At 37.0% G+C, this 13,952-nt stretch overlaps 1 protein-coding gene and 1 long non-coding RNA gene across 2 annotated transcripts in view; both read left to right on the plus strand.

The window, feature by feature from the left end:
• Positions 1-10,576: 10,576 nt before the first annotated feature.
• Positions 10,577-10,849, plus strand: LOC124281096. Its single transcript, XR_006899842.1, has 2 exons — positions 10,577-10,606; positions 10,659-10,849. It is a non-coding gene; the product is annotated as an uncharacterized LOC124281096 (long non-coding RNA).
• Positions 10,850-11,686: 837 nt separating this feature from the next.
• Positions 11,687-13,952, plus strand: part of LOC124281179 — a 29,448-nt gene continuing 27,182 nt past the window's right edge. The window contains exons 1-2 of the mRNA XM_046717209.1: positions 11,687-11,750; positions 13,346-13,459. Coding sequence (XP_046573165.1) covers positions 11,693-11,750; positions 13,346-13,459 — 172 coding nt within the window. The 5' untranslated portion in view covers positions 11,687-11,692. The remainder of the gene's footprint in view (positions 11,751-13,345; positions 13,460-13,952) is intronic.

A 13,952-nucleotide genomic window follows, 5' to 3' on the forward strand; every position in this document is an offset into this window, starting at 1 on the left:
ATAATGCAGTCCAATTACTTGTTATTTATTAAACATTTACGTACTATTTTGGCTCTGAATACGTACATACAGATACGTATGTCTGACACTGCAGTGCGGAACATATGTTTGGACGTATATCGGCAGGGTCGGATGCAGTCTTTTTAGAAGGGGGATAGGGGGAGTGCACATTTCATTTGTACCCGTTTTCACGAGAATTTCAGTGGTCATTTACTAAACTTCAGCAGGGGGTGGGGTTGCGCACCCCCCACCCCACCTACCCCTTGGATCCGCCTATGCTTGGACGTATGCAGATGAACAATTGATTTTCCTTTGCTAGTGTTTGTGACCTTTTCGCGAACACCTATTTGAGAATGATTTATAAACGCATGCTTATACAATCAGAACCGTACAATAGATTTAATGCTGCTTTTAGCGGAGATTTCTATGTATAGAATGTGCTCTGTCGCTTATATTTGAAAAACGCAGAGTTTGGATGGTATTTAATTTTCTGTGTACTTGAATCGCAGTAGCCCGTTCTGTTATATGTTTCATTAAAACATTTCATGTGGACAGGCATTTTTATCCAAACGCTACCACCCACAGGGTACAGATTTCATTCAGTCAAAGTATTCACTCCTCGTTAACATAATACCCACTGTTATTTTACGCACTATCCACTGTTATCTGCTCACTATCCACTGAGATCATAGTCTCTATGCACTTTGTCCTGGTCTGTCTTCTTTCAGTGCTTATTTGGTGCAGAATCACGATGGTTGAGCTCTTCTTTACCGTATGATGATTTAGTAGTTTTAAATTTTAAATTTCAACAAGCCCTTACGGAGTGAAGTTTATATTATGCCGCGAACATCGTATATGGACCATTAACACTGCGATTGCTGTGTGAAAACAGGCTCCGGCTTAAATCAGATGAGTGATATTGGCATCGAACGTAAGACGTAATGCGGAGCAGAGTTAAGAGACCAGTTTATATGCACTCCATACACTGCTGTAGGTATCGCATGTTGTTGTAGAGTGTTCGCTCGTTACGTCGAAGGCCCGGGTTTGGAGTCTGACTGTGAAGCACATTTCCGGTGTTCTCCGCCGTAATATTGTTGGAATAGTGCTAAAAGCGGCGTAAAACCATACTCACTCAATTTTCCTACGCGTTAACTGACTGAAGCGATCGTAAAATCATAAGAATCTTGTCATCGTTGACACCAGAAATAGTGCGCTTGTACTTTTACGTCAGTTGGAGTGACTGTCATTGTTTGACACGTTTTGTATGTAAACAGGAAGTGCTTAACAGTTATTACCAAAATCAATTTATTTTACAAAGTCGTTTTCTTCAAAATGGAAATGGAAAATATTGTTTTTGCAAATATTGCTTTTGTTTATTTGTTTGTGTTTGACGACTCAATCAATATTCCAGCTATGTGACCGCGGTCAGTAAATAATGGTGGCTGGATTAAACAATTCTTTGCATTGAGCTACGCAATTAGGATACGATTATCTGAGTTCATCTCAAATCTAAAATAGACAAAAAAATTAACACTGCAAGTAAAATAGTTGGAGTCAAATCTGAATGTTTATCATCAATATATAAGCGGCAAATCGTTAATCAAGCTGTCAAACTTATATCTGACCCAACTCACTGCTTACATTCGGAATACAACCTCCTTCCTTCAGGCAGCCGCTAGAAAGTTCCAATTGTGACAACAAAGAGAGCCCGTACATCCTTTGTTCCTAGTATCATATCTCTTTAAACAAATGTGAGGGGCGGTGGGGTAGCCTAATGGTTAAAGCGTTGGCTCGTCACGCCGAAGACCCGGGTTCGAATCCCAACATGGGTACAATGTGTGAAGCCCATTTCTGGCGTCCCCCGCTGTGATGTTGCTGGAATATTGCTAAAAGCGGGGTAAAACCAAACTCAGTCAGTCAGTCAGTAAAACAAATGTGAAGATACTTATATTCATGAACCTATGTAAGTATGTTATGTATTTGTAGTTCCCTGAAGTGTCAGTAGCTCTGTTGATATAACACAAATCCCCGAAAAAGACAGTTAAGTATTATTCTGTTATTCTGTTACATGTACCATCTGTGTCAGTTAGTTACATGCTCCTTATGACAAGCATGGGTTGCTGGACTCCAATTCTTATAATCATGCCATTAAAATGCAATCATAAATGTGTATCGATATTTATATATTCGAACGTTTGTTGCTTGTCTACTTACATTTGCCAAATCACTGCATGCTTGTATTCTCTGGTTGTCATGAAAATAACAGAATTAAATTATGATATTTGTGCTGGTGTGTCTGTCCAAATCGACGAAATATGTATATTAGATTAATGAAACTTCAGTATTTTAGAATATTTCGTGTATATCTTTGTGTATATATTTTCTGGTATATGCAAGTGTCCTTATACAGTAAACTAATGAACACCCTTATAACGAACTGATGGATATAACGAACTGGTTTTGTTTCCAGCCTCTTGCTGTAAAGTTCATTCTAAATGAATATACGAACTACGGTTAACACGAACTATATATTGTGGTCCGTGTTCGTCATTTCTGTAGTTTAACGTACTGTATGTTTTATTTGAACAACGATGTTCAGCGTCATGTGATGATATGGTTATAGATGTATATCAGATGGATATATATGTACAGGATATGGATATGTATATAACATGTGGATATAAATGTATATGCTATGGTTACAACTGTATATCATATGGCTATAAATGTTAGCGAACAGTTTTAATTTCGTAAAGAGTATTACTAGAAGGATATCTATAGTTTTACTTATACGTCATGTGGTTATAAAGAATACCTTACACATGCATTTGGGAATATGAAACAGTTATATAATTAGCAGTATATGACAGTAAAAAAGGAATAACTTACTTTGACTGTTCTAATTTATATGGTTATAAGAAGAAAACACACAAAGAATCGGAATTCAATAAATTTTCAGTATTTCTTTTTACCAAAATACTGCTTATGACGGAAAGCTAACCCGTGCACAAAATGGCTATAACGGTCAGTTTATGGAAACCCTGGTTCATATAAGGTTAAAAGGTTACGGATAGTGCGGGCATTCAAGATGACCGGAATGATGATTATATTCTTCATGTGATTACAAAACGACAACAACAGTAAATCTTTCACAAATATAACTGAAAAACGCATAATTTTACAAGTGGTCTCAGACGTTTTAGAACCGGGTCCCGATTCCACAAAGCGTTCGTAATGTTACGAACTATCGTAACTATATAGTTTATCAGAAGCCCACAAATGACGTAGTGTTACGAATGCTTTGTGGATCGGCTCCCAGAACAACAAAATCCAAACCAACACGCTAATAACCAGTGTCGCGTTTATTTATTAATCAAAAAAATATAATAATTCATAACAAGTATTTGGATTTCTTAGACAGCGAATAGGGTGTATCATGTCAAGCCAATATGAGACAAATTACTTTGATTGAGGTTTGCGGAGGCTCTTACCTCTGGAAGATGGTTACGTATGCGCTGACATTCACGTTGAACCATCTGGAAAAAATGTACCTCACGTTCTGTGATTCAGTGTGATTAGCAAGCTATCTTGCGGGTGTTCATTCCCACACGACGGATGCTATCAGACAGGGAGGACATGGTGACATGACATGACATGACATGAGTCCACGTGTACGGACACTTAAGCAAATATTACAGTTTAACTTTGTCCTCGGTTAAACCAACAAGTAGGAATTATAAAGATTTCATGTCTGTTTTAGTTGTGTTTTTTCTGTAGCCAAACCAAAATAAGTAGAAATTAGAAAAAAATCGCTTCTTTGTTTTTCTGTAGCCAAACCGAAATATATATAGAAATTTAAAGATTTCTGTCAACTTTCGATTTTTTTTCTGTTCCAAGACCAAATATGTAAAACTTCGAATACAATTCTTGTCAACGTTAGTTCTTTGTTTCTGAAGCTAAACCAGAAGGAAAACAAAATTTAAAACAAATTCCTGTCAGAGTTGAATCTTTTTTTTCTGTATCTTGTCCAGATTCGTATCCGATTTCACTTCCAGGCCACCCATGAAATATGTAAAATATAGCTTTCCTTTTCCCTATGTGCCCCTAAAAACCATCAAGCGTTATTTCTGAACACATTTAGACTGTCATTAATGTAGACCCAACAACCATCAAGTGTTATTCTGAACACATTTAGACTGTCATTATTGTAGACCCAACAACCATCAAGTGTGTTATATCTGAACACATTTAGACTGTCATTATTGTAGACCCAACAACCATCAAGTGTTATATCTGAACACATTTAGACTGTCATTATTGTAGACCCAACAACCATCAAGTGTTATTTCTGAACACATTTAGACTGTCATTAATGTAGACCCAACAACCATCAAGTGTTATATCTGAACACATTTAGACTGTCATTATTGTAGACCCAACAACCATCAAGTGTTATTTCTGAACACATTTAGACTGTCATTAATGTAGACCCAACAACCATCAAGTGTTATTCTGAACACATTTAGACTGTCATTAATGTAGACCCAACAACCATCAAGTGTTATTTCTGAACACATTTAGACTGTCATTAATGTAGACCCAACAACCACCAAGTATTATTCTGAACACATTTAGACTGTCATTATTGTAGACCCAACAACCATCAAGTGTTATTTCTGAACACATTTAGACTGTCATTAATGTAGACCCAACAACCATCAAGTATTATTCTGAACACATTTAGACTGTCATTAACGTAGACCGAACAACCATCAAGTATTATTCTGAACACATTTAGACAGTCATTAATGTAGACCAAACAACCATCAAGTATTATTCTGAACACATTTAGACTGTCATTAATGTAGACCCAACAACCATCAAGTGTTATTCTGAACACATTTAGACTGTCATTATTGTAGACCCAACAACCATCAAGTGTGTTATATCTGAACACATTTAGACTGTCATTATTGTAGACCCAACAACCATCAAGTGTTATATCTGAACACATTTAGACTGTCATTATTGTAGACCCAACAACCATCAAGTGTTATTTCTGAACACATTTAGACTGTCATTAATGTAGACCCAACAACCATCAAGTGTTATATCTGAACACATTTAGACTGTCATTAATGTAGACCCAACAACCATCAAGTGTTATATCTGAACACATTTAGACTGTCATTAATGTAGACCCAACAACCATCAAGTGTTATTTCTGAACACATTTAGACTGTCATTAATGTAGACCCAACAACCATCAAGTGTTATTTCTGAACACATTTAGACTGTCAGTAATGTAGACCCAACAACCACCAAGTATTATTCTGAACACATTTAGACTGTCATTATTGTAGACCCAACAACCATCAAGTGTTATTTCTGAACACATTTAGACTGTCATTAATGTAGACCCAACAACCATCAAGTATTATTCTGAACACATTTAGACTGTCATTAACGTAGACCGAACAACCATCAAGTATTATTCTGAACACATTTAGACTGTCATTAATGTAGACCAAACAACCATCAAGTATTATTCTGAACACATTTAGACTGTCATTAATGTAGACCCAACAACCATCAAGTGTTATTCTGAACACATTTAGACTGTCATTATTGTAGACCCAACAACCATCAAGTGTGTTATATCTGAACACATTTAGACTGTCATTATTGTAGACCCAACAACCATCAAGTGTTATATCTGAACACATTTAGACTGTCATTATTGTAGACCCAACAACCATCAAGTGTTATTTCTGAACACATTTAGACTGTCATTAATGTAGACCCAACAACCATCAAGTGTTATATCTGAACACATTTAGACTGTCATTATTGTAGACCCAACAACCATCAAGTGTTATTCTGAACACATTTAGACTGTCATTAACGTAGACCGAACAACCATCAAGTATTATTCTGAACACATTTAGACAGTCATTAATGTAGACCAAACAACCATCAAGTATTATTCTGAACACATTTAGACTGTCATTAATGTAGACCCAACAACCATCAAGTGTTATTCTGAACACATTTAGACTGTCATTATTGTAGACCCAACAACCATCAAGTGTGTTATATCTGAACACATTTAGACTGTCATTATTGTAGACCCAACAACCATCAAGTGTTATATCTGAACACATTTAGACTGTCATTATTGTAGACCCAACAACCATCAAGTGTTATTTCTGAACACATTTAGACTGTCATTAATGTAGACCCAACAACCATCAAGTGTTATATCTGAACACATTTAGACTGTCATTAATGTAGACCCAACAACCATCAAGTGTTATAACTGAACACATTTAGACTGTCATTATTGTAGACCCAACAACCATCAAGTGTTATTTCTGAACACATTTAGACTGTCATTAATGTAGACCCAACAACCATCAAGTGTTATTTCTGAACACATTTAGACTGTCATTAATGTAGACCCAACAACCATCAAGTGTTATTTCTGAACACATTTAGACTGTCATTAATGTAGACCCAACAACCACCAAGTATTATTCTGAACACATTTAGACTGTCATTATTGTAGACCCAACAACCATCAAGTGTTATTTCTGAACACATTTAGACTGTCATTAATGTAGACCCAACAACCATCAAGTATTATTCTGAACACATTTAGACTGTCATTAACGTAGACCGAACAACCATCAAGTATTATTCTGAACACATTTAGACTGTCATTAATGTAGACCCAACAACCATCAAGTGTTATTCTGAACACATTTAGACTGTCATTATTGTAGACCCAACAACCATCAAGTGTGTTATATCTGAACACATTTAGACTGTCATTATTGTAGACCCAACAACCATCAAGTGTTATATCTGAACACATTTAGACTGTCATTATTGTAGACCCAACAACCATCAAGTGTTATTTCTGAACACATTTAGACTGTCATTAATGTAGACCCAACAACCATCAAGTGTTATATCTGAACACATTTAGACTGTCATTAATGTAGACCCAACAACCATCAAGTGTTATATCTGAACACATTTAGACTGTCATTAATGTAGACCCAACAACCATCAAGTGTTATTTCTGAACACATTTAGACTGTCATTAATGTAGACCCAACAACCATCAAGTGTTATTTCTGAACACATTTAGACTGTCATTAATGTAGACCCAACAACCACCAAGTATTATTCTGAACACATTTAGACTGTCATTATTGTAGACCCAACAACCATCAAGTGTTATTTCTGAACACATTTAGACTGTCATTAATGTAGACCCAACAACCATCAAGTATTATTCTGAACACATTTAGACTGTCATTAACGTAGACCGAACAACCATCAAGTATTATTCTGAACACATTTAGACTGTCATTAATGTAGACCAAACAACCATCAAGTATTATTCTGAACACATTTAGACTGTCATTAATGTAGACCCAACAACCATCAAGTGTTATTCTGAACACATTTAGACTGTCATTATTGTAGACCCAACAACCATCAAGTGTGTTATATCTGAACACATTTAGACTGTCATTATTGTAGACCCAACAACCATCAAGTGTTATATCTGAACACATTTAGACTGTCATTATTGTAGACCCAACAACCATCAAGTGTTATTTCTGAACACATTTAGACTGTCATTAATGTAGACCCAACAACCATCAAGTGTTATATCTGAACACATTTAGACTGTCATTATTGTAGACCCAACAACCATCAAGTGTTATTCTGAACACATTTAGACTGTCATTAACGTAGACCGAACAACCATCAAGTATTATTCTGAACACATTTAGACAGTCATTAATGTAGACCAAACAACCATCAAGTATTATTCTGAACACATTTAGACTGTCATTAATGTACACCCAACAACCATCAAGTGTTATTCTGAACACATTTAGACTGTCATTATTGTAGACCCAACAACCATCAAGTGTGTTATATCTGAACACATTTAGACTGTCATTATTGTAGACCCAACAACCATCAAGTGTTATATCTGAACACATTTAGACTGTCATTATTGTAGACCCAACAACCATCAAGTGTTATTTCTGAACACATTTAGACTGTCATTAATGTAGACCCAACAACCATCAAGTGTTATATCTGAACACATTTAGACTGTCATTAATGTAGACCCAACAACCATCAAGTGTTATATCTGAACACATTTAGACTGTCATTATTGTAGACCCAACAACCATCAAGTGTTATTTCTGAACACATTTAGACTGTCATTAATGTAGACCCAACAACCATCAAGTATTATTCTGAACACATTTAGACTGTCATTAATGTAGACCGAACAACCATCAAATATTATTCTGAACACATTTAGACTGTCATTAATGTAGACCCAACAACCATCAAGTATTATTCTGAACACATTTAGACTGTCATTAATGTAGACCCAACAACCATCAAGTGTTATATCTGAACACATTTAGACTGTCATTAATGTAGACCCAACAACCATCAAGTGTTATAACTGAACACATTTAGACTGTCATTATTGTAGACCCAACAACCATCAAGTGTTATATCTGAACACATTTAGACTGTCATTAATGTAGACCCAACAACCATCAAGTGTTATTTCTGAACACATTTAGACTGTCATTAATGTAGACCCAACAACCATCAAGTGTTATTTCTGAACACATTTAGACTGTCATTAATGTAGACCCAACAACCACCAAGTATTATTCTGAACACATTTAGACTGTCATTATTGTAGACCCAACAACCATCAAGTGTTATTTCTGAACACATTTAGACTGTCATTAATGTAGACCCAACAACCATCAAGTATTATTCTGAACACATTTAGACTGTCATTAACGTAGACCGAACAACCATCAAGTATTATTCTGAACACATTTAGACTGTCATTAATGTAGACCAAACAACCATCAAGTATTATTCTGAACACATTTAGACTGTCATTAATGTAGACCCAACAACCATCAAGTGTTATTCTGAACACATTTAGACTGTCATTATTGTAGACCCAACAACCATCAAGTGTGTTATATCTGAACACATTTAGACTGTCATTACTGTAGACCCAACAACCATCAAGTGTTATATCTGAACACATTTAGACTGTCATTATTGTAGACCCAACAACCATCAAGTGTTATTTCTGAACACATTTAGACTGTCATTAATGTAGACCCAACAACCATCAAGTGTTATATCTGAACACATTTAGACTGTCATTATTGTAGACCCAACAACCATCAAGTGTTATTTCTGAACACATTTAGACTGTCATTAATGTAGACCCAACAACAATCAAGTATAATTCTGAACACATTTAGACTGTCATTAATGTAGACCGAACAACCATCAAATATTATTCTGAACACATTTAGACTGTCATTAATGTAGACCGAACAACCACCAAGTATTATTCTGAACACATTTAGACTGTCATTATTGTAGACCCAACAACCATCAAGTGTTATTTCTGAACACATTTAGACTGTCATTAATGTAGACCCAACAACCATCAAGTATTATTCTGAACACATTTAGACTGTCATTAACGTAGACCGAACAACCATCAAGTATTATTCTGAACACATTTAGACTGTCATTAATGTAGACCAAACAACCATCAAGTATTATTCTGAACACATTTAGACTGTCATTAATGTAGACCCAACAACCATCAAGTGTTATTCTGAACACATTTAGACTGTCATTAATGTAGACCCAACAACCATCAAGTGTTATTTCTGAACACATTTAGACTGTCATTAATGTAGACCCAACAACCACCAAGTATTATTCTGAACACATTTAGACTGTCATTATTGTAGACCCAACAACCATCAAGTGTTATTTCTGAACACATTTAGACTGTCATTAATGTAGACCCAACAACCATCAAGTATTATTCTGAACACATTTAGACTGTCATTAACGTAGACCGAACAACCATCAAGTATTATTCTGAACACATTTAGACAGTCATTAATGTAGACCAAACAACCATCAAGTATTATTCTGAACACATTTAGACTGTCATTAATGTAGACCCAACAACCATCAAGTGTTATTCTGAACACATTTAGACTGTCATTATTGTAGACCCAACAACCATCAAGTGTGTTATATCTGAACACATTTAGACTGTCATTATTGTAGACCCAACAACCATCAAGTGTTATATCTGAACACATTTAGACTGTCATTATTGTAGACCCAACAACCATCAAGTGTTATTTCTGAACACATTTAGACTGTCATTAATGTAGACCCAACAACCATCAAGTGTTATATCTGAACACATTTAGACTGTCATTATTGTAGACCCAACAACCATCAAGTGTTATTTCTGAACACATTTAGACTGTCATTAATGTAGACCCAACAACCATCAAGTATTATTCTGAACACATTTAGACTGTCATTAATGTAGACCCAACAACCATCAAATATTATTCTGAACACATTTAGACTGTCATTAATGTAGACCCAACAACCATCAAGTATTATTCTGAACACATTTAGACTGTCATTAATGTAGACCCAACAACCATCAAGTGTTATTTCTGAACACATTTAGACTGTCATTGTTGTCATTGTAGACCCAGCAACTATAAAGTGTTATTTCTGAACACAGTTAGACTGTCATTAATGTAGACCCAACAACCATCAAGTGTTATTTCTGAACACATTTAGACTGTCATTGTTGTCATTGTAGACCCAACAACCATCAAGTATTATTCTGAACACATTTAGACTGTCATTAATGTAGACACTCATATGTCCAAACGGTTTCTGAAGATGCCAATAAAATATTATTCTGTTGTTCAAAGGGAGTTTTGTATTTGTTTTCATACCCTCAGTGATTTGTTTCCAAGACATACGTACACGTTTCCCGAACACCCGGTGTCATTACAGTGAGTGAGTGAGTGAGTGAGTTTGGTTTACGACGCTTTAAGCAATATTCCAGCAATATCACGGCGGGGCAGACCAGAAATGGTCTTCACACATTGTACCCTTCGGCGTGACGAGCGAACGCTTTAACCATTACGCTACCCCACCGCCCCCGGTGTCATCACAGATTGTCGGTGATCAAGTATATCATTTCCTTCACAATTTTGGCATATGCTACCAATGGAATCTGTTTCGACAGACAATCTGATTATTATCTGGTATTTTGAAGTAAAATTCCAAGAGTATATTATGAAAGGAAAAACTGCGTGGTCAACATAGAACCAAGACATGAAAGAACTGTCAATCAGCGGATCCTGGAGACAAAGGGACGCAAAAAACTGCCAAGCGACTTGTCTCCTAGAGCCCCGAATGATGAGTGCTTGATGTGGTTTCATGCCTCTTTCAGCAATTGTCCAGAAATGCCACGGCAGGTGGACACCAGAAATGGGCTTCACACATTGTACCCATGTGGAAAATCGAGTCCGGATCTAACGCGTGACTCGCGAAAGCTTTAACCACTGGGCTACCCCTAACCCATTGTACCCATGTGGGGAAGCGAACTCGGCATTCAACGTGACGGGCGAACACTTAAGCCCCAATGAGACACGTGTGATGTTATTGATGGGGAAGGAAACACAAGGCTCGCTCCAGCGGTGACTAATCTGGATATTTTTGTTCATTTTCACACAAGATATGTTATCTTATCGTGATTCAAACGAAAATGGCTACAGGCTTGGTGTGTGTGTTGTTGAGTGTACCACTCGTGTCAGCACTTCTGTGTAAGTACTAACATGTGTTTGGAAAATGTCGTATTTTTCATGGTTATGTATCCTTCATGTTGCAGTTACAAAATGTCAACTGTTATATATTAGGGAATATTCGACCATGCAAATGTACAATCGCCAAAGCGGAATAGCTGATAATACAGATTTAACTGTCAATAGAAAGCAGGGAGAGCTGTTATCAGTGTATAATATATTATAATACCATGATCGAGAAATCGCATTAAAAAGCATATTTTTTAATCCCCCTCCACCACAGTTCATCACAGCGTAGTTGCATTGCTCGATCACTGGTTCATATAGATTACTTGGTTTGTTGTTGAACGCCGCTCTCAGCAATATTCCAGCCGGGTGATGACGGTTTGGAAATAAGCATGAGCATCACTCGACGCAATTGGGTCACGATGACATGTCATCGTGCCTGACTACCCGATACCCGCAGTAGCCTCTTAACACCAAATCTAACCCGGATCTTCACGGGTGGTTCATATAAATGGTTCATACGGCATACGTATTGGTGAGACACCTCGTGGCAAGACTTTTGGAACGTCAAAACGTCTAGACAGCTTTCATGAGAAACCATGACGTCATGATGTTGTTGAGATGCGGTGATGAGATTCCACAACGCTTATCAACATCCGATATCACCAAGAAAAAAACAACAGATTAAAACACCGTAATAGTGGTCAAGCTCTGATATTTGGTTCATTTATACAACCACGTACCGTGATCACTAAAATGAAAATGAACTATCCTTCAGCTTGTCTGTGCGTTTAGACAGTGTTGCTTTCATATCAGCTTCCTGGGGAAGGATGGCCATCAGCTTCCTATTGGAGGAAAGATTGAATAATGCAATTCATGATGCAAGACGTGTACAGAAGCTGAAACCCGGATATGGTGCTTACAAACCATGAAACATAATCAGGGCGAAACTGGGATTCGACCCCACGTTCATAGGTTTGTGACATATCTAAGGGACGTAATTCCTCCCTGGGAATGCGCCGTTTACACCCGGTACGATATTTATCTTTGAGATTTTTGCGGAATAATAGTTTGCTGAAAAGGGATATTGTCTGTCCTGTTGTAAAGTTATCACCAAGTGGTCCTAATTGCGTAGATCGATGCTCATGCTGCTGATCACTGGATTGTCTGGTCCAGACTACTCGATTGTTTACGGAATATTGCTGAGTGCGGCGTTCAAACAACAAGCAAAACAAACCATTTCTGGTAGATCTTATCTCTTCCAGTTACTCTAGACCAAATTTACTATGATTATCGAACATATATCAGTTGTTCGAAATAAGCAAGGATAATAGCAGTGTATGATATTAAGCCCGTCCGACCGCCTGGTACGGTCTATATTTCTAACGGACGGTCTAAATTTACAGCTAGCCAGCCCGATGGTCTGGTAAACATTTGAGATGTTCCATACATCTGAGTAAGTTCTGGTTAAATTCAGTTTGGGCTGATAACATTTTGAAGTTACCAGCCCCTGATGTCTGGCTGGATTTTTGGCTTATTTCATACACTGATAATGGCTCTACAACAAGGGTACACTAAATGCGGGTCCCCTGTATCTTTGCCTCTTGTAGTTGACGGGTCGTGTCGAGGAAGATGCCACAAGTATGTCGCCAACAGCGTGTGTTTCTGTAACGACCAGTGTACACGGTTTGGGGACTGTTGCCCCGACTATAAACAGGAATGCGGTGAGTAAAGGGATGGACATTATAACACTGTTGAAGGTGGACTGTTCTGGTCACCGTGACGTTATTTCCCTAGTTTTAATGCAGGTTTCCCTGTGCTCTGTACATCCCTAGTGTGATGCGTGGCCTTTGTTACCCAGATTTTAATGTAGGTACCTGTGTCCTCTATGTTTCTCTTTTTAACAACAGACATCCCAGGTTAGCGCAAGTCTCCGTATGCTCTATGGTTCTCTAGTTTATTGCAGGCTTCTTTATGTTCTGTGGTTCTCTAGTTTATTGCAGGCTTCTTTATGTTCTGTGGTTCTCTAGTTTATTGCAGGCTTCTTTATGTTCTGTGGTTCTCTAGTTTATTGCAGGCTTCTTTATGTTCTTTGGTTCTCTAGTTTATTGCAGGCTTCTTTATGTTCTTTGGTTCTCTAGTTTATTGCAGGCTTCTTTATGTTCTTTGGTTCTCTAGTTTATTGCAGGCTTCTTTATGTTCTTTGGTTCTCTAGTT

This window comes from Haliotis rubra, unplaced genomic scaffold (assembly GCF_003918875.1).
Source record: "Haliotis rubra isolate DU_JTF1 unplaced genomic scaffold, ASM391887v1 Scf28, whole genome shotgun sequence".
In the NCBI taxonomy this organism is placed as follows: domain Eukaryota; kingdom Metazoa; phylum Mollusca; class Gastropoda; order Lepetellida; family Haliotidae; genus Haliotis; species Haliotis rubra.